At 55.9% G+C, this 21,721-nt stretch overlaps 1 protein-coding gene and 1 long non-coding RNA gene across 2 annotated transcripts; both read left to right on the top strand.

Moving 5' to 3' along the window:
* Positions 1–6: 6 nt before the first annotated feature.
* On the top strand, positions 7–1,427 carry LOC127539962 (uncharacterized). Its single transcript, XM_051964436.1, has 2 exons — positions 7–91; positions 146–1,427. Exon 2 carries the CDS (start codon positions 244–246, stop codon positions 1,405–1,407), a length of 1,164 nt encoding a protein of 387 aa, XP_051820396.1. The 5' UTR covers positions 7–91; positions 146–243; the 3' UTR covers positions 1,408–1,427.
* Positions 1,428–5,618: 4,191 nt separating this feature from the next.
* On the top strand, positions 5,619–10,569 carry LOC127540415 (uncharacterized). The gene is made up of 2 exons (XR_007948133.1): positions 5,619–7,322; positions 7,784–10,569. It is a non-coding gene; the product is annotated as an uncharacterized LOC127540415 (long non-coding RNA).
* Positions 10,570–21,721: the final 11,152 nt, after the last annotated feature.

The raw sequence follows: 21,721 nt of genomic DNA, 5'->3' as shown, positions 1-21,721 counted from the left end.
CCGCCTCGGCCGCTGCCAGTGGGGAGGACTTCCTTCCTTCTTCCTTCCCCAGGATGGAGGCTGGCGGCCCCTTCCGGACCCCCCCCCCAAGGCTGCTGCCCCCCCCAAGGATGTTGTCCCCCCCAAGGCTGCTGCCCCCCCCAAGGATGTTGTCCCCCCCCAAGGCTGCTGGCCGCCCCCGGGGACCAGGCCCCACCACTCCTCGATTGGACGATCCTTCCTCTCTCTCCCTCCCAGATTTCTATGAGAAAAGGGCTTAATGAACTTCAAAATGGCAGAAAAGCTGAAGAGTTGGCCCCAGGGACTGGTCCCCCTGCCCCTCCCTGTCCGCTTCCTCTTGGTCCCCGAGGTCCGGACCATCCAGAGCCCCTTCTCAGCGAGCCAGAACAAGGAGTCTTCCCATGGGACCTCCCCGAGGGACGGGGGGAATTTCGGGATCCTTGGAACTTGGGATCTTGTGAGAACTCCCTCTCTCAGTCCAATCTCCTTGTGATGTTATGGGTTATTAAGAAGATTATTTGCAAACTGGGGGTGAGCGGGGGCCTCCAGCCTGGCAGCGAGGGCCAAAGCGGGGAAGGAGGGTTCTGGGCTTCCAGGATCCCCGACTTCCCTGGGAGAGACCCCAAGGCTGCGGCTCCGCTTCCTCTAAGGGCCTCCCTTGGGATGGCAAATGCTGCGTCTGGCCGCCACGCCAGAGGAAATGGCCAAGAAAAGGGCCTGGACCGTCCTGCTCGAGCTCCCGTCCCAGACAGAGCATCGCTCCCCCTTGGGCGCACCTGGATCCAACCAGGGACTTGCGCTCTCTGTTCTGAATGGTTAAAAATAAACAGGCTTTATTGGCTCCGGAGCGTCTCCCTCCCACCCCTCAGATGGACCCTTCCTTGGGGGCGGAGGAAAAGCGCCCAATACAGACCCTGGCTGGAGATGGGGGACCCCTCTGTCCGCCCTGGGGGCTCCGCCTGCGCGGTGGGCGCCGCTTCTCCGGGACCCACCCCAGGCCTCCGGTCCCTCTGCTCCTGCGGCTCCATGTTTCCCCTTCTTCTCTGCTTCTCTGACCCTGCTTGCTCCGTTCCGTGTCAGCTCAGAAATTCTCCCCCCGTTTTTTCTGCATCCGCCCTCCCTTCCACAAATAACATCCCCTTCCCCTCGTTTGCCGCGGTATCTTCTGGCTCTTTGAACTCTCAGGTTCATTTACTTGGGGTTGGACGAGGTCTGAGCAATCATCCAGGCCAACCCCCTCATCTCATGGATGAGGAACCTGGAGAGACCAGATGGTCACTGGGAAGCCTCAGGGCCGAGAGCCCGCCTCAGGCCGCTCCTTTTCCTTCTAGAAATCCTGAAAGCGAGATTTCTGTCTGGCCCGAGAAGAATAATTGGGAGACGCCGGCCTGGATAGGAAAGAAATAAAAATAAGGAACAAAGCAGAATGGAGAGGCAGATGGCCGCAGGGAGCGCTTTGCAGGCGCTATTGGAGTCTTGTGGACTGACCTTTGCCCTGGCGGTGGCCTTAGATGCCCAGCCCTCGAGTAGGGCTTTAATTTCCTTAAGCTCAGAGGGAGGATCGGGTTTGTAAACCTGAAGTTCTCCTGAAGAGACTCCTTCCAGCCACGGTAAAGGCCAAGGTCAAATCCCGAGTGGGAAGGGAGGAAGGGGGAGCCCGTTGGGCTTCTCCCCAGGGCTATACAAGTGCTCTCCAGAATTTGGGGGACAGGCCTTGGGGACTGTGATGGCTGATGGGGTTCCGGGGGGAAGGTTCTGCAGCCTTTGCGCTGCTTCCCGGGACTTGTTTTCGGGATGTTTCCTAGTCCGCAAGGGGCACCTTGAAAACTCCTACCCTGTGATCGGGGAATGTTCTCGCCCGCGGGCCAGGCCCTCTCCAGGTCCGTGGGGCGGCTGGCCGCCATGGGTGTGTCCGCAGGGCTTCCTGACCACCCGTCCCTTGTCCGTCCCTCCCGGCCGCACAAGAATGTTATTCCTGCTGCTAAAGCGTCCGAGGCAGCCCGGAGCGCCCGCTCTGCGTGACGTGGACCAGAGAGGTCATTCTGTGAAAAGGCTGGAGAGCCGCGGGCTCGGACCCTGCGCGTGCTTGGGACGGAACCTGCAGGAGATGGCCCGGGCCTGGTGGCCGCGACCGGCTCACTTGTGAGCCGCCTCAATACTTATCGAGGTTGTTCTTGTCTCCGGGGCGAGCCTTCCAACCCCCTGAGAATCGTCAGTTAGGGGAGGACGGAACAAACCGCCAGATGTGAACGCGGCAGAGAAACGGGAAAACTTCCGGGAAGGGAGACCAAGGGGAGTCATCGGAGCCAGAAAAATAAGGTGTAACCCAGGAAAGAGATCTGGGATTCCCTCCCTCCCTCCCTCCTTTCCTTTCTTTTTCCTTTTTCTTCCTTTTTCCTCTCCTTGCTTTCTTTTTATGGTGTGATTGTTTTTGTTGATTCTTTTCCTTTTTTTCTTCATTTTAAAAAATTGTTATCACACGGGATGCCCTTCAGGAGCCAGGGATGGATACAGGGTGAGACTGAGGCTGTGTGCAAATAAAAGCGTAACGAGCATTTTATTTTAAAAAGAACGATGGCAGCTTTAGGGCACTGTCCAGAAATGAGAGAGGACTGAGAGTGCCCAAAGCCTGTGGGCTCGAGGCCGGCAGATATACCCGAGACTGGGGCCCTCCCTGCTGCCCGTCCTCTTGCTGGAGACGGAGATGACGAAGGCAACTGCTGGAGAATGTCCCCGAGGGGCCCCACAGGAGGCGCCATCGTGCAGCCCACCAGCCCTGTGCCAGACCCCAAGGCATCCCCCCGGGAGAGCCCTGCTCCCAGAGCCCGCACCGGAAGGTCAGGGCCAGGCGGGGGCTTGTGGCCCCAGGAGCAGAGTCCACCTGAGTCAGAAAAGGGGGTCCGATGGCCTGGTGGTCACAGAGGAAGCTCCTCAGTGTCATGTGCGCCCTGATGGACACGCAGCCCAGAGCCCCCCGGCAGGACCAGGGGAAACTGAGGCTCAGGGTGGTGAGGACAGACCCCCGAGAGAGGAGCCCACTGAGCCCCCCAGCATGGTCCATGCGGGGGATGCTGATGTCGGGGTCACTGAGGGGCGCCCGTGGGACGGCACCGGACCCTGGTCTCCCCCAGATGCTGCCGCCCCGGCCCCAGCATCAGCACTCGGTGGGAGGAACGTGGGAGGACCAGCCAGAGCTGAACAAGAGCGCCCACGTGGCCCCACCCCCAGCTCAAGGTACCGGGGCCATCTGGGAGGCAGCCTGGGGGTCTCTGGCCTGGCGCAGAGCGGGCACGACTGCAGATGAGGGCAAAGCCAAAGCAGCACCGGCCACCCTGCAAACTCAGAGCGGGGGAGACAGGGGTCTTGTCCAGAAGGTCACATGACCCACATCTGCTGGGATACCAGGAGGAGGGTGAGGGCGACCGGGGACCCCCAAGGAGCCGGAGGTTCCCAGGCTTAGGGACAAGATGCCCAACGCGCGTGGCAGGAGCGATCTTGCTCCCCCAGTCGTGGGGAGACGGCCGACAAAGGACCAGGAGTGGGAGCGCTCACCTGGGCGAGAATTCACACGTGCCGAGGGCAGCCCACCCCCCGCCCCATCCCCCGGCCCACCCCCCGGCCCCAAAGTGGGCCTATGACTATATACTGCCCACTGTGAGCTCGGGTGGAAAGCACCAAAAGCAGGGAAGGGGCCCCCACGCCTTCAGCTCCAGGGGCAGAAGGTCCCGACCGCGGAGACACCGGCGGAGGTTGCAGCTGGGCCGAGGACAGCGGTGACCCGGAGCCCCTCCCGGGAGAGCTTCCCACAGTGACTGTGGGCACGGGAAAGGCCCCTCGGCGGGAGAGGAACCGTCCTGCAGAGACCGGGAGCTCGGGGCTGCAAACGCGGCCCCGGCCTCTGGGCGCCCACGGACCCCTGAGGGTCTGGCCTGGAAGGAAGCAGTAAAACTGGCCTCGAGGCTTGGGCCCCCCCCCCCCCCCCCCCCGACCGTCAGCAACTGCAAACCAGGAAGTGTGGGCCGGGGAGCGGGGGCTTTCCGCCCAGAGGCTGCTTCAGGAGGAAGCTCTGGGAGGAGGCAGGGAGGACGAGCAGCTCGGGGGAGGGCCCTTCGTCCCCCTCCGGTGCCCACCCTCACCTGTGCCTTCCGGAAGCTCGGGCCTGGCAGCCACACCCCGCTAAGCCGCCCGGGCAGCCGGGCCGCACCAGGGCCCGGAACGGGCAGGCCTCGAGCCTCTCGGGGGGCGGGGGCCTCTACCCCGGGCCCGCAGGAGGGGGGTGAGAACCACTTGTTCCACCGCCCGCGGAGGCGCTTTGAAGGGAGGGAGCTCGGAGGGGCCCAGGTCGTCCGCTGCAGGCTGGGCCCTGCCAGGCGCTTTGTCTGAGCCGCCCCCAGAGTTTGCTGACTCGGGCAGAGGGAAGCCAAATGAACCAGTCAGCCTCACTTAAATCCAACTCACACAAGTCAAGACACCTCCCGGGAGTCATCGGTCGTCTCCAGAAAAGAAACGGGAGCAGCTCCGGGCGGCCTCGGCGGGCGCCCCAAGGCCTGGATGGCGGCTCCCTCCCCAAGGCCCTGACGGGGGCTCCCGCCCCAGGGCTCATGGGGGCTCCCGCCCCAAGGCTCACGGGGGCTCCAGCCCCAAGGCTCACAGGGGCTCCCACCCCAAGGCCCTGACAGGGGGCTCCGGCCCCAAGGCCCTGACGGGGGCTCCCTCCCCAAGGCCCTGATGGGGGCTCCCGCCCCAAGGCTCACGGGGGCTCCCGCCCCAAGGCCCGGACAGGGGGCTCCGGCCCCAAGGCCCTGACGGGGGCTCCCTCCCCAAGGCCCTGATGGGGGCTCCCGCCCCAAGGCTCACGGGGGCTCCCGCCCCAGGGCTCACGGGGGCTCCAGCCCCAAGGCTCACAGGGGCTCCCACCCCAAGGCCCTGATGGGGGCTCCCGCCCCAAGGCCTGGATGGCGGCTCCCTCCCCAAGGCCCTGATGGGGGCTCCCGCCCCAAGGCTCACGGGGGCTCCGGCCCCAAGGCTCACAGGGGCTCCCACCCCAAGGCCCTGACAGGGGGCTCCGGCCCCAAGGCCCTGACGGGGGCTCCCTCCCCAAGGCCCTGATGGGGGCTCCCGCCCCAAGGCTCACGGGGGCTCCCGCCCCAAGGCCCGGACAGGGGGCTCCGGCCCCAAGGCCCTGACGGGGGCTCCCTCCCCAAGGCCCTGATGGGGGCTCCCGCCCCAAGGCTCACGGGGGCTCCTGCCCCAGGGCTCACGGGGGCTCCAGCCCCAAGGCTCACAGGGGCTCCCACCCCAAGGCCCTGATGGGGGCTCCCGCCCCAAGGCCTGGATGGCGGCTCCCTCCCCAAGGCCCTGATGGGGGCTCCCGCCCCAAGGCTCACGGGGGCTCCCGCCCCAAGGCTCACGGGGGCTCCAGCCCCAAGGCTCACAGGGGCTCCCACCCCAAGGCCCTGATGGGGGCTCCCGCCCCAAGGCCTGGATGGCGGCTCCCTCCCCAAGGCCCTGATGGGGGCTCCCGCCCCAAGGCTCACGGGGGCTCCCGCCCCAAGGCTCACGGGGGCTCCAGCCCCAAGGCTCACAGGGGCTCCCGCCCCAAGGCCCGGACAGGGGGCTCCGGCCCCAAGGCCCTGACGGGGGCTCCCTCCCCAAGGCCCTGATGGGGGCTCCCGCCCCAAGGCTCACGGGGGCTCCCGCCCCAGGGCTCATGGGGGCTCCCGCCCCAAGGCTCACGGGGGCTCCAGCCCCAAGGCTCACAGGGGCTCCCACCCCAAGGCCCTGATGGGGGCTCCCGCCCCAAGGCCCGGACAGGGGGCTCCCGCCCCAAGGCTCACGGGGGCTCCCGCCCTGCCCGGGGACTCGGAGCTCGGCGCGGTCCCTTTCTGGCCTCCCACCATCTTGGCTCCTGCCAAGGCTTGTGCGGGGGGGGCAAGGGGGGCGCCTTCCTCACACCCGGCGCCTCTCCCCTAGGTGGACAAAGAGTGACCCCCATGTGGGCGCTGGAAGAGTCTCCAGGAAGGAGGCTGCGCCCTCCGAGGCAGGGCTGATGGCGGCCCTTCCTTGTCTAAGGTGTCCGGCCGCACCCCACCAACGACAAACCGGGGAGAGCCTGCCCAGCGGCCGGCGCAGACCACCTGCAGTCAACTCAGATGGAGGGGGAGGGGGAGGTCAGTCGGTGGTGTGAGGGCTGGGGAAGACCCCTACCCAAAATGACTACTCAGAGATCCCTCAGTAGAAGCAGAAAAGTTGTTTATTGAAAACCTCCGGAGGATGAGCCGTCCCATCGCGAGATAAGAAAGAGAGAGCTCGGGGGAGGAGGCCTAAAGAAGTAGGAAAGATACCCAGCTCTTACACAAGAGATCACATCCCCAGTGAGAGAGCACTGAGAAGGGGAGGGGGAGGCGGCTCACTGCTTGTGGCTATTCGGGGAGATGGCAGTGGAAGGTTTCTGTTTCCCGGAAACCTCCTGATTTCTAGGAAACAAAGTCAGGCCTTCAGGCTTAATCCAGCAGACAGTGTCAAATACCGATAAATGTCATCAGCTCAGGTTAAGGAAATACGCTTCCAGCTGGCCAAGGCTGGAGGACATAGGAGCCTGCCCATGTTATACAGGTCGTGGGGGAGACACAGGAACAATGAAACACAGAAAAAGGACTCACACGTCCCGTAAGTTCTTCCCTTGTCCGGTCCCCGCAGTGGCGAAGAACGGGCCGGCCCGGAAAAGGAGTCGGACGTGTCCGGGCCGTGGTGGGGGCGGGGAGGCGGGTGCCCTGGAGTCGGGAGCACTCTCTTCCAGAGTTCAAGGCCAGCCCCACTTCCTGAGTCACTCCAGGCCTCAGTTTCCTCATCTGTAAAATGGAGGGAAATGCAAACCACCCCGTCCCTCTGCCCGGGAAACCCCAGAGGGGCTCAGGAGAGTTGGACGAGACTGAAACCAACAAAGCAAAGCTACAGGTGCGGCAAGGAGGCTGCCCGTGCCAGATGTGCCCTGCACATGATGCTAGCGGTTTCCCGCCTGCTTGACTGGGCTGTTGTTATTATTTTACTGTTATTGTTCATTGGCTTATATGTCTCTGAGGTCATAGTAATAGCGGACATTTATTAAGCACCTACTGCGTGCCAGGCGATGTGCCAAGTGACTTATAATTATCAGCTAATTTGATTGTCCCGGTATAACGTAAGTGCTAATATTAGCCCTGTTTTACAGGTGGGGAAACCGAGGCAAGCAGGGTGAAGTGACTTGCCTGGAGTCACCCAGCTAGTCAGTGTCAGAGGACGGATTTGAACTCGGGTTTCCCCGACTTCCGACTCAGCGCTCTGTGCGTGGGATATTCTTGTTATTCACATATGCTTCACATATAAGCTTATAGTTACGCATTTTAAAAGAAATACGGCCCTATTGTTTGGGGAGGGGGCTCAGGGGATGGAGCCGCGGCACTAGAGACAGGAAGACAGCTTCCGGAGCCCAAGTCCGGCCTCAGATGCTTCCTGGCTGTGGGAACCCCGTTTGCCTCAGTTTCCCCGTCTGTGCAGCCGAAGCCAGAGACTGAAACGTGTCTGACGGAGGCGCTTTTGGTTCCGTGCCAGTCTCCCGGCAATACTCGTATTGGCCCAGTTAAAAAGCCAGATGGGGAAAGGAAAGCTTTGTGGTCGGCCTTAATAGCACCTTAGCAGCTAAACCATCCCCCGGGGCCGTGCAGGCCCAAGTTGTTGCCCTGAGCAGAGCTTTCGAAAGGCCGGGCCGGCTATCCCCACTCCAAAGAAACCTTCCTGCCCACAGGCTCCTGGGAACGAGAGGGCCTTCCTGACACTTACACGTCCCCGTTCGGCGTGAGGGGAACTCCTCCGGCCGTGGCAAGCTGTCCAGCCGTCGCGGAAAGGACTTCAAGAGAGGGGCTCGCTTCAGGAAACAGGCTGGCAGGCTGCAGCAGCGCAGGCCCCTCGGCACGACTCCCCCGCGCCCCGGACTCTTCCTCGAGCCCCAGGGATGGGCCCTGGCTGGAGGGGCCACGTGCCCTCCCTCCCCTGGGTGGTCTCCCAGACCCTCAGCCGGCTGCCAGCCCCACAAGCGAGCCAGTGGAAACTTCTCCTGGACCCGCCCCAAGCCACTCACTGAGGAAAAAATGCTCTCCCGTCCCTATTTTCGCTGGTTCCGGACCAGGAAAATTCCCGAGGCAGCTTGGCCCAGCTCAAGCGAATCCTGGCGATGCCGTTCAAGCCCCTCTCCTTTAAAGCCTGTTGGGAGAAGGCACCGGATCCGGGCCAGGGCACAGTTTTTTCTTTGTCCTTTTTTAGCTTTTTATTTTCCAAACATAAGCGTCGATAACTTTCAACATTCACTCCTGCCAGACCTTGAGTCCCAGAGTCTTTCTCCCGCCCTTAGACATCAAGTAATCCAACGTATGTTTAACACGGGCAGTTCTTCTGTAGCTATTTCCACCTTTATTTTGCTGCACAAGAAAAATCAGATCAGAAAGGAAAGAAAAAGCCGGCGGACGACAGAAAGGCGGGCGCGCCACGTGCCATCTCCGGGCCTTTCGGAAATCATCCTGCACGTAGATTTTACCCATACGCCCTCACGCGGGGCTTTCCAATGGCTTCTGGCTTTTGTCGACACCTTGGCCAGTTGGGTAGAGCCTCTCCTTGCAGGACCGAGAAAGTCCAGGAAGGGATTTAGTAAAATCGATTCCACCTGGCTTTGCTCTGCCTGGCTCCTGCAAGGGGCAGCGGTCCAGCACTGGCTGTTCATTTGGTCCCCACAAGTGGGTGAATAATTCCATTGTCAAAATGTCAGTAGCGCGAGGGGGGCCCAGGATTGTTGGGTTTATGGCCCACATCCCCAGGGTAGTCAGTATCTCTGCCCAAATGCATTTTTTTTTTTTTTTGGCAAGAATCCCTCTCCTTAATGTTGTCTCTTGAAAGCTTTTCTCCCCCCTCCCCCTCTCTCTCCCCTCCCCCCGCTTCCCCCCCTCCCCATACCCTACTTCTTGACAGGGGGATTATTCCCTTGCTTGGAAATCAAGCTCCATAGCCACGAAGTGGTCCAAGACCCCAGTTAATGTTGTGCCACCGTTCCCTTTTAATGCCCTGACCCAGTTTCCCTAATTGTCCTATTCGGTTACTCTGCCTCAGGTTATAACCATTCCCTCTTAAGGTTAGGATAAAAGTCTTATATCTTAGACCTTAGGCTGTAATCATTCCCTCCTAATGTTTGATGGGACAAAGGTCTTCATCCATTTTAGACATTAGAATATCAGGAGCCTCTCCGGTACCTCCCATTGTGTCATCCTCGGTGCCTCCCCCATTAGCTTATCCCCATCCAGGTGCCTCCCCCATTATGTCATTGTTCTTGTTACCCTATAAAAGATTCTTGTATCTGATATTCCCGGCTGGATTCTTTGAGGGGACGGTCTCATTCAGCCCTGAGACCAAACCATGGATCCATCGGTCCCAGTAAATCTGTCCACTTAATAAATTATTAAATACTCTCTAATCTCTCTCTTGCTCAGTTTCTCCTGCATTACATAGAAAGGTTTGTGTCTGGCTCTTTCGGCCCAGTAGAATTTCCCCCTCTCTGAAGTTTGCTTTTAAGTTAAATTAAATATAACCTCAGCTCCCAAAGCATCCTCTCCTTGGGGGTCTTGGCTCCAAGACCCCCCCACTTTGGGTCCCCTTTCTCCCGCTCCTTTCTGGCCAAGGTTTGCCGGATGTTTCCTTCAGACTCCAGGATGCGTCTCCAAAACTTTGCTCACCCCTGGCTCAAGGCAAGGACTCACCACCTACTGGATCTGGCCCCGGTCAGGAGGACTTTCGAGGTAGGGACAACCTCAGCAGGAAGTGGCTTCAGAAGAAGAGATTTCCATCCCTCGCCCCCAAAGCTTTTGGGTCCGGTTTGTTTGTGGGGAGAATCGAGGAGATCCAGGTATGCGGGTGAGCTTCCGCAGAGAAATCATTGTAAACCAGCTGAAAGCCTGGCTGTGCCCCGGGGCAATCAGGGAGGAGCACTGATAGGGATTATCTCAATCTGAAGCGATCCTTTTGTTCCTGGCTTTGACGAGATCTTCTGAACCTCAGAGTTTACTTATCCCAGAAAGGCAAGTTAGGATGCCAACTCCCCCCCCACCTTCCCAGGTTAAATTTTCCCTATAAAAGATCTCATGTTGTAGAACCTTGCTCAGGAGATGACCCGGACCCAGTAGCTATTTTCTCAATTCTCCCAGAATTCTCCTCGCTAAGGCTAACTATAGCTATGTATCGGGGGTCATCTGCTAACTTCTCTTGTAATTTAGCCCACTTTTAACAGTGTGATCAAATCTCGATTTGGAGGAAGTCCAAGCCTACAGATTTGTTTGAGATGATCCACATCACCGGACCATAAACCCAACTTCCTTTGGGGCTATTGAAATGGGAAACCTGAAGAAACTTTCTCAAAGAGAAAGCTACCTTGAACTTTCCCTCTGTACCTACCCGACCCGAGGCAAACCTCTTTACAAAATCTCCTGATTGTCTTAGGGGCTTTCTTAGTGACTTTCAGAAAAAAACTTTCCTATTCTTTGCCATAGATAACTCGGTTTAGTGAATTCTTGTCACAAGAACTCGCCCGGCTCTGCCTTCCTGGAGCCCTCTCTTCCAGCACCCACACGGGGGTCATTCTTTGTCCACCTAGGGGAGAGGCGCAGGGTGTGAGGAAGGCGTCCCCCCTCACACAATCCCATCAGTATCACCCTGTACCCCATCATTTGGGTGGATAAGCTCTTCATTTTGGTCATCTGTTAAAAGAGAATCTGACTCATCACCTCCTCAAAACATCCAAGACTCTACTGACCCTGCCACCATTGGCAAAAGCAAAGAAAGACTTTCTGTTATTAGACCGTCTTAGGAAATGCCTTTGCTAAAAGCTGATTAAGTCAATCAACTGATTTATTAAAATATTATTTATTTATTTTAAAACAAAAAAACTCCCTCCCTCCATCCTTCCCTCCCTCCAGCTCTTCTACTGCCCATGGAGAAGGTGAGCAATATCATATCGATCAAAAATGGGAAATCATGCAAGACATTTCCACATTTGTCATGTCACAAGAAAAACCCCAAGAAAAATACAGAAATTTTTTAAAAGTCCACTTCAATTCACATTTGGAGTTCATCAGTTTTCTCTGGAGAGGTGGAGACCATTTTTCATCATGAGCTAGTTGAAATTATCTTAGAGCAATATATTGATCAGAGTAACTAAGACTTAAATAGTTGAGTATCATCACAATATTGCTGCAACTTTGTACACTGATCCTACAGAACTTTCCAGGTTTTTTCTGAAACCATCTCATTATTATTTCCGGTAATACCATGGTAATCCATCACAATCATGTACTACAACTTGTCCAATCATTCCCCCAATTGATATATTTCAATTTCCAATTCTTTACCACTACAAAAAGAGCTACAATGAATATCTTTGCACAAAAAAGCCCTTCTCCTTTTTCCCTATTTTTATTTTTTGATCTTTTGGGGATAAAGACCTAGTAATGGCATCGCTGGGGCAAAGGATATGCAGTTTGGGGCTTCGAATTATTCTCCACGATGATTGGACAATTTCACAATTCCATCAACAATGCATTAGTGTACTTATTTTTTCGTACCTTCTCCAGCATTTGCAATTTTCCTATTTTGTCATCTTGGTCCATCCTGAGTGAGTGGTACCTCAGGATTGTTTTAATTTGTATTTCTCTACTTAATAGTGAGTTAGAGCATTTTTTCATATGTCCATAGATGGGTTTGATTTCTTTTTCTGAAATCCTTCTGTTCATATTCTCTGACTATTCCTCAATTGGGGAATGGCTCATTTTAAAAAATTGACTCAATTTCTTATATATTTGAGAAATGAAGCTTTTATAAGAGAAATTTGCTAAAAAAAACTTTTGATATTTTCATTTTCTATAAGAAAAGATAGTTTCCTTTACAAAATGTAGGTTCCTGATTATCTCTTTTAAGTGGGTCTATTTTTGTTTTTGCTTTCCTGAGATCATAATTGCTATGTTGCATTGAGCTGAAGTATAATAGAGTCTGCTCCATCTCCTTAGTTAAACCCTGTGTGTGTGTCTTTCTGTTTCAAGTTTATCTCTTGTTGGATTCTGGATTTGGGTTTCTAATCCATTCTGCTATCCTCTTCCATTTTATGGATAAGTTTATCCCATTCATATGGATAATGATCATTTCTAACAACTGTATTTTCTCCCATCTTCTTTTCTTCTGTTTATCCTTTTTTTTTTAAATTTTATTTTATTTAATAATAACTTTGTATTGACAGAATCCATGCCAGGATAATTTTTACACGACATTATCCCTTGCAATCACTTATGTTTCGTTTTTTCCCCTCCCTCCCTCCTCCCCCCCCCCCAGGATGGCAAGCAGTCCTATATATGTTAAATATGTTGCAGTATATCCTAGATACAATACATATTTGCAGAACCGAACAGTTCTCTTGTTGCACAGGGAGAATTGGATTCAGAAGGTAAAAATAACTCGGGAAGAAAATCAAAAATGCAAATAGTTCACATTCATTTCCCAGTATTCCTTCTTTGGGTGTAGCTGTTTCTGTCCATCATTTCTCCAATGAAACTCAGTTAAGTCTCTTTGTCAGAGAAATCCACTTCCATCAGAATACATCCTCATACAATATCGTTGTCGAAGTGTATAATGATCTCCTGGTTCTGCTCATCTCACTTAGCATCAGTCCATGTAGGTCTCTCCAAGCCTCTCTGTATTCATCCTGCTGGTCATTCCTTACAGAGCAATAATATTCCATAACATTCATATACCACAATTTACCCAGCCATTCTCCAATGGATGGGCATCCATTCATTTTCCAGTTTCTAGCCACTACAAACAGGGCTGCTACAAACATTTTGGCACATACAGGTCCCCTTCCCTTTTTTAGTATCTCTTTGGGGTATAAGCCCAATAGAAATCTTCTGTTTATCCTTATCTTTCTCTTTTTACCCCATCCTATCAAAAGTCTGTTTGTTTTACTCATCCCTTAATCCACTTTCTCTTTTTATCACACTTTCCCCCTTCTTTGTTGGGCAAGATAGATTTCTATGCCCAACTGAATTATATTCTTCCCTCTTTGAAACAATTCTGGTGAGAGTAAGATTCCAATGTTACCCCCCATTATCCCCCCTATTTTCACCTCCACTATAAAAGCTCTTCCTTTTATGCCCCTTCTATGTGAGATAATTTTCTCCATTCTTTCCCTCTTCCCCCCTCTTTCTTACTCTTCATTTTGTAGGAAATGATCCCCCTATAATCAACTCAACCATGCCCTCAGTCTGTGTCTAACTGTCCTCATGATAAAGTTCTTAGGCGTTACACGAATCATCTTTCCATGTAGGAACATAAACAAGTGAACCTTAGTAAGTCCCTTATGATTTCTCTTTCACGTTTACCTATTTATGTTTCTCGGAATCTTTTATTTGAAAGGCAAATTTTCTATTCAGCTCTGGTTTTTTCATCTAGAATGCTTGGAATTTCATTAAATTTCATTAAATCCATTTCCCCCCTCCCCCAAAAGGTTATATTTAATTATGCTGGGTAAGGTATTGGTTGTAATCTTTGGTCTTCTGGAATATCATATTCCAAGCTCCCCACTCTACAAGTTGCAAAATCTTTCTTACACGATCCTGGCTGGCTCCTTAATATCGAATTGTTCCTTTTTGATTGCTTGCAATATTTTCTCCTTGATCAGTGAATTCTTTCAACTTCTATTTTACCATCTAAAGCTAAGACACCAAAGCAGTTTTCCTTAATGATTTCCTGAAATACAATGTCTAGGCTTTTTCTTTGATCACGACTTTCAGAGAGTCCAAAAATTCTTAAATGATCTTTCCTTAATCGATTTTTCCAATGAGATATTTCTCATTGTCTTCTATTTTTTCGTTCTTCAGATTCAATTTTATTGTTTCTTGATGTGTTATGGAGTCATTAGCTTCCACTTGCCAAATTCTAATGTTTAAGGAATGATATTCTTCAGTGAGCTTTTGTGCCTCTCTTACCTTTTGGTCCAGTTTTTCCTCTACTACTCATCACTTTTTTTAGCTGTTTCAGAAATTCTTGTTAGGCTCTTTTTTTTTTTTTTTTTTTTTTTAAATTTTCCTTTTTTTGTTTTCACATTGTTTCTCCTGTGAGTTTGTGTCAACTTGGGCTTCTCTGCCACTCAGTAGCTTTTCATGGTCAAATTTTCTTTTGGTGTTTGTTTTTTCCAACCAATTTCTTGACTCACAAGTCTCTGTTAAAGTCTGGCCCTGCTCATCCAGGGATGGGAGTCGGGAGGCGCTGTCCCACCTTCAGACTCTTGTGCTGCCGTTTTCAGAGCTAGTTCTGGGCATCTCAGAGTTTTTGGTGCTTCCACAGTGATGTGACCTGGGGAGCGGCGTGGTCTCTGCTCCCCTGGGCTGTGCTCTGGCCTTTCCCGGGGAAGGGCCCTGCTCCCCTCGCTCCTCTCGGCTTTGGAAATGCGACCCAGAACTACTGTGGACCATGGGGTTGTCAAACACGCAGAGCTGTGCCCATGACGGCCCAGGGCCCCGTGCAGTCTCTTTCTGATCAGTAATCTCATCCCTTATCTGGCCTGAAAGCCCCTCCAGGGGCGGTTGCCCCCAAGGCCCAACATTCGTGTATGCCCTGACGCAACCCCCAGCCTAGTTTCACCGACTTCTGTCGCTGAATTGTCTCACACTAGAAAAATGACCTGCGCTTTTGTCGTCCCTCCTACTCCAAAATCCGATTTCAGGGATCATTTTCAAGTCGTTTGGAGGGGAATGCTGGGAGATCTCAGCTGGGCTGCCGTCTCTCTTCTGCCATCTTGGCTGCACCTCTTGGATGATCGTTAAAGGGAAGCGCACTGGTGCGACCGCCAGAGCTGCAGAATGGAAGAAAACCCCGACATGCCCAGAGGCAGCGATCCGGGACCCCAACCCAGGAGCGTGAGCGCTGCCAGAGGGCGCATTGTACCACAATGATATCCCGGTAGGTCGCCCTTCCCCGGCCACCACCCCTCACGACTTCATCCCCTTCCCCCTCTATCCTCCCCTTCTTTGTGCCTTCTGGAGCCCCCTTTTTATTGAGCCCATCACATCTGCACCCTCCCCACAGGCCTCCCCGAGGAATCCTGGTAGCTAGATGGGCTTTGATTGAGAGAGCCTGAATCACTGGAAACTCCAGAAATCCTGCTACCCCCAGGCTGGCAGAGGGGAGCACTGAGGGGGTCGTCCCAGCCTGAAGGGGACCTACGGTCCCTTGACAGTTCCTTGCATTGACAGAGTCATTGTGACCCCACGATTTTCGGTATCCGATCAGAAAGCCAAGTCATGATGTCAGCCCCCAAAGTCACCTTTCCTCTACAGAAGAAGCTCTCTGTATCCCAGCCCCCTCCCCTGTCAAACTCCTTTTGGGAACTTAATCTCCCCCCGTGAGCACTGCCAGGCTACGGGGTCTTCCTCTGTAACGATGAGCTCTGCAGGGACTCTTGGCCCCCACCTCTCCCTTTGGGGAAGGCTAACGCCCTCCTAGTCAATGGCATCGTCACAAACTCTCTGCCTCTTGATTTGGAGACGGTCTCAGCTCATAAATGCCTTTGAGACGGCCCAGGACAGCAGCCCAAGACCCCAGCGTATTTTGGAGGCCGAAGCTCTCTCCCCAGCGTCCCCATCCTCCCGCCTTATTCCTTTGATCTTTGGCTTGAATTTTCTGTCTGTCCTTCTCCTAAGTCCTCCCTCCCCAGAGAATGGGAGCATCTCGGGACAGGAACTGTTTGGGTTTTTATAACCATGGTGCCTAGCATACAGTAGGCACTTAATAAATGCTCGTTGCCTTACACATGGGAAAATTGAGACCAGCTGATTATGATGTGGTCAAAGATCAGAATTCTTTTCACTGAACTGCACGGCCGCCTATGACTTCTCTTTCCCTGGCCCATAGACGAGAGGAATGAAGCCATTTTAGTTAGTTAGTCCGCCTGCTGGCTGAACAGAGCAGAGGACTGGGAGTGCGGGAGGCCTGAATTCAGATCCTGCTTCAGATACTTCCCAGCGGTGGGAGCCCCCTGTCTGCCTCAGTTTTCTGGGGAACTGGGGGTAACAATGTGGGAGGAACGACAGCTCCTGCATCCAGAGATGTGTAACGTTTGTAACGTGTTGGGGAAACTTTTGGCCACTGTCCCAGTGCTGTGATGGGGAAGGGGAGGATGGAGGCGATGGTGATGGTGGTGATGGGGATGGGGATGGGGATGATAGTGAAGATAGTGATGCCGATGGGGATGGGGAGGATGGTGATGATGATGGAAGTGATGGGGATGATGATGATGATGATGGTGATGATGATGATGATGGTGGTGGTGATGATGATGATGATGATCGTGATAATGATCAGTGATAATAATCTAAAGCCCTCAGGGTCCTGATGTGTGTGAAATAAGTCACAGGATCCTTCTGAGCTCCGCCTGCTGCCTCTGCTCCCCCACGACCTGATAAAAGGGGGAAAGGTGGGCAGGGATCAAAGCCCAGAGATCATCCCACCCAAGAGAAAGCAGACTCCTAAGCTTGGCTCTGCTGCTCGGGTAATTGTCTAACTTCTCAGCCAAATCCCCTTTTCTCCTGTGGCCTCAATTTCTCCCTCTGTAAACTGGCCCTCTCAGCGCTGGGTCCTCTGCTGGGGGTTTCGGGGAAGGGGGGGGAGCGGAGAGCCCTGGGCGGGAGAGGCGCTTCCATTCCCTGAGAGGGCTCCTCCGCTCCCTCCTCCCCCTCCCCCCCTTACATAAGCAGTAACCATGGGGATGTGGATATAAATATTTAAATCCGACACAAAAGCGGAGTTGGCCGGGGCAGACGGAAACCATTTGTTGCTGATTGGAAACAGAGATTGTTCCTCCCGCTGCGGCCTGGGGCGCTCGAGGAGGACGCAGGCAGGGCCGGGGGCTCCCCGGAGGGTCCGGCTCTGCCTCCGCTGCGCCCCCCGCCCTGACAGCGGGGACCCCGGCGGGAGGGGGCGGTCCGAGCCCCCAGCGCGCGCTCCGAGTCCCCTCCCCCCCCCCCCACGCTTGGAGGAGACGGCCGGAATTCCCCCTCTCCTTCCCAGGAGCGCTGGCCACCCTCGGATTCCGAGAATAGGAGGGCCCCGCCCGCCCCGCCCCCGCCAGGAGCTGTCTGTCCCTCCGTCAGTCTGTCAGCCCGGAGTTTGGGCGGCCGGGGAGGGGGGGCCAGGCCTGCGGCCGAGCCGGGGGTGGGAGCAGACTCTCGGCCACAGCGTGAGATCTGGTCTTGGGTGACCGGTCACCTGTGGCCGGGGGAGGGGGGGCGCCCTCTCCTGACGCGGAGCTCTTAGCTTGCTCTCCAGGGGCCAGAGCGGCCGACTCCCGGGACCCTCCGGCTGCACCCCCGCCATGACTCCCCTGGGGAGATCGCGGCGGGGGCTGGAAAGAAACCCCCAAACCTAAAAAAGAAATGAAAGCAAGACCTCCCCCACATGTGGATTAGGGAGGGACCGCGGGCACTGCCCGGGAGGGGGCATTTGACAAGGCCACCCTGGGGCAAACTCCTCCGGCCGGGGCCCCCGCTGCTGCGGTCAGGCTGAGAGGGGACTGCCCCTGCCCGCGTGGGGGACAGCGAGAGAAAGGCGCCAGCTGCGGGTATCAAACAGGGACCAAGGCGGGGCTTTGGGATTGCTGCTGAATCTGGGGGCCCCCCTGTACATCCTGGCTGACATCACAGCAACACCTCATGGGGAGCGAGACAGAGCTGTCTTCAGGGGCTGCCTGTGGCAGAGGGGCCCCCAGAGCCCCCATTTGGCAGGGTAGGGTCCCTATGCGCCCTCCATTGGCAGGGTGGGGTCCCTGTGTGCCCCCATTGGCAGGTCCCTGTGTGCCCCCATTGGCAGGGTGGGTCCCTGTGTGCCCCCATTGGCAGGGTGGGGTCCCTGTGTGCCCCCATTGGCAGGTCCCTGTGTGCCCCCATTGGCAGGGTGGGGTCCCTGTGTGCCCCCATTGGCAGGGTGGGTCCCTGTGTGCCCCCATTGTCAGGGTGGGTCCCTGTGTGCCCCCATTGGCAGGGTGGGGTCCCTGTGTGCCCCCATTGGCAGGGTGGGTCCCTGTGTGCCCCCATTGTCAGGGTGGGTCCCTGTGTGCCCCCATTGGCAGGGTGGGGTCCCTGTGTGCCCCCATTGGCAGGTCCCTGTGTGCCCCCATTGGCAGGGTGGGGTCCCTGTGTGCCCCTATTGGCAGGGTGGGTCCCTGTGTGCCCCCATTGGCAGGGTGGGGTCCCTGTGTGCCCTCCGTTGGCAGGGTGGGGTCCCTATGTGCCCCCATTGGCAGGGTGGGGTCCCTGTGTGCCCTCCGTTGGCAGGGTGGGGTCCCTATGTGCCCCCATTGGCAGGGTGGGGGCCCCAGACCCGTGTGTCTGGGTCCCTCTCTGCCATTATCTGCATTTCTGGCTCCAGCCTCTCCTCTCGGTTCGCGTCTTGGTTCCCATGATAGCCCAACCGACGAGGGCTTTTCCACGAACTTCAGGCCTCTGTGCGTCGCGCCATGGCTTCGGGGCTGCTCTGCCTCTGCCTCACGTGGGCAGGACCCGTGACTCCCCCCAGAAGGCGCCCGGGGGGCTGGGCCTCCTGCCTTGTGCCAGGCCTCCAGGTCCCCCCACTTGGGAGGGGGGCTCTGGGGCCCTCGAGATGCAGAAGCCACAGGGCTCCCCGGCCCGCTCTGGGCCGGGGACAAAGACAGGAAGATGGAGGGAGAAGTAAGAGCCAAAGGCCGAGTCAGAGAGGATGAGGGAGCAGGAGAGAGAAGGTGGGAGCCACGGCAGACACAGGAGGAGGGAGGCAGTGGGGGCAGATTAGGCAAGAGAACAGGCAGGAGAGGAAGCGCCCAGAGAGGCCCCGCCACAAACGGTGGGGAGGGGCCGAGAGCCCCGAATTTCACAAGGTCATCTCACTCACCCCAGGCTCCCGCCTCCGGTCCTTCCTGGGGCAGGGGAGACCCCAGGGACTGGGGGGGGCATTTTTCTGGTTGGCCAAAGTCTGTGATGGGATGGGGGTGGGACTGACAAGAGAGACACCTTTGGGGAAGGGGATGCCCCCAAGGGAAGGGATGTCCTGTACGGGCAGAGGAAGGACATCTGCTGCTCGGGAGGGTCCACAAGCCCCCAGCCTGCATGACCTGAAGGGGCTGCTGTGAGACATGATGAGAAATGGCTTGGGATTGTGGGCGCAGGGAGGTCAGCGACTCCGTCCAGGAACCGCAGTGGCCAAGAGAACAAGGGCCTGCTGCCCCGAGCACCCGTGCTGCCCCTTATGCCCACCGTGGGCCTGCTGCCCCGAGCACCCGTGCTGCCCCTTATGCCCACCGTGGGCCTGCTGCCCCGAGCACCCGTGCTGCCCTGAGCGCCCACCGCTGCCCCTTATGCCCACTGTGGGCCTGCTGCCCCGAGCACCCGTGCTGCCCCTTATGCCCACCGTGGGCCTGCTGCCCCGAGCACCTGTGCTGCCCTGAGTGCCCGCCGCTGCCCCTTATGCCCACTGTGGGTCTGCTGCCCCGAGCGCCTGCTGCTGCCCCTTATGCCCATCACAAGCCTGCTGCCCCGAGCACCGGCCACACGCCTGCTCAGTGCGCTCAGTGCACAGCGGGGGCCCCACGGCTCAGCTTCCACCCGTGTTAAAGTTTGGGTCCGTGACGCCAGCGTCCGGGGCCTCCTTATCTGAGCTCGGGCTGCCTGAGCCGTCTGGACAGTGACTGCCACAGGGGATTCTTCTCTCGGCCCCAGAGGGCTCACAAGGGCAGTACTTGGGCATTTTCCAGCCCGAGGAGCCCCCAGGCTCACGCGAAGCACTGTGGACGCTGGATGGGGGGTAATCCCGCAGGGCAGGGGCTGGACTGAGGAAGGCTTTTTTTTTTTAATTAAAGCTTTTTATTTTTCAATAATAGCGATTCTCCATTGTGAAACCCCGTGTGCCAATCCCCCCTCCCCCAGATGGCAAGTCCTCCAGTACATGTTCGCCACGGCAGAGATACGGGTTAGGTCCCGCCCCGGGAGCCCTCTCCACGCTGGGAGAGCTCTCTCATTGTTAGGAAGCTTCTCCCCTCCCTTCCTCTCCTTCCCCCCCCTCCCTGCTCGTGTCCATTTAGCAAGGAATGACCTTGTAAGTCTGGGACTGAACAGAACACACAGCTGGGGGCTTATCAGGGAACAGGGCCTCCTGACTCCGGGGGCTGCGCCCGCTCCGTCCCACCCTCTCTCGTCTCCAGCAGACATGGCCCCGGTGCCTCCTCTCCACCCTCCTTTCCCCGGCTTCCTTCTAGGTCAAATCCCATCTTCTTCAGGAAGCCTCCCCAGGAGAAAAGGGCAGAGACAGAGACAGAGAGAAGGAGAGACAGACAGAAAGAGATAGAGACAGAGACAGAGAGAGATAGAGCCAGAGACAGAAAGAGATAGAGACAGAGACAGAAAGAGATAGAGACAGAGACAGAGAGACAGTCAGACACACACACACACACACACACACACACAGAAAGAGATAGAGACAGAGACAGAGAGACAGACAGAGACAGAGAGACAGACAGAGAGACAGACAGAGACAGAGAGACAGACAGACAGAGAGACAGAGACAGAGAGATAGAGACAGAGATAGAGATAGAGAGACAGAGAGAGACAGACACAGAGAGAGAGACAGAGACAGAGAGAGACAGTCACACACACACACACACACAGAAAGAGATAGAGACAGAGACAGAGAGACAGACAGAGACAGAGAGATAGAGACAGACAGAAAGACAGAGACAGAGAGAGACAGTCACACACACACACACAGACAGAAAGAGATAGAGACAGAGACAGAGACTGAGAGAGACAGAGACAGAGAGATAGAGACAGACAGAGAGACAGAGACAGAGAGAGACAGTCACACACACACACACACAGACAGAAAGATAGAGACAGAGACAGAGACTGAGAGAGACAGAGACAGAGAGATAGAGACAGACAGAGAGACAGAGACAGAGAGAGACAGTCACACACACACACAGACAGAAAGAGATAGAGACAGAGACAGAGACTGAGAGAGACAGAGACAGAGAGAGACAGTCACACACACACAGAAAGAGATAGAGACAGAGACAGAGAGACAGACAGAGACAGAGCAGAAAGAAATAGAGACAGAGACAGAGACAGAGAGATTTAGGGACACAGACAGGCAGAGACAGAATCAGAGAGATTCAGAGATTAGAGCAATGGGATCTATCTCTGAAAGCCAGGGAAGCCGGCCCCAGAACAGATTTCTGAGTGTGGCCATGAGTGCTCCCCATCCCAGTGCTCCGTCCGCCGCCTTTTCCATGTGCTTCTTTAACATGTGCCAGGAATCAGGGCCCAGCTCCAGGACCCCTTCATTCCCACCCCCACCCTCCAGACCATCACAAGCCCTTCGGGGATCTCTCAAACCTCCCGCCCCGATCCCTGGCCCGCTCTGGGTCCTGGGCACCTCTTCCTTCCTCTTTCATCTCCCTATCTGGGGGATCAGCCGTCCACTGGCCTGTGTTATTCCTTTCTTTACAGGCCAAAGGTCATCTTGTATCTGGTCCTGCCTTATCTCTCCGGATTTTCCTCTCCTCTCCCCGAGACAGAGGCCGTTCCCTTGGGGAGGCGAGGCTGCCCACCTTGGGAGCCTTCCCGATCCATCGTCCCGA

Source organism: Antechinus flavipes, chromosome 6, assembly GCF_016432865.1.
Source record: "Antechinus flavipes isolate AdamAnt ecotype Samford, QLD, Australia chromosome 6, AdamAnt_v2, whole genome shotgun sequence".
Lineage (NCBI taxonomy): Eukaryota > Metazoa > Chordata > Mammalia > Dasyuromorphia > Dasyuridae > Antechinus > Antechinus flavipes.
This window is presented reverse-complemented; position numbering and strand designations above follow the sequence as displayed.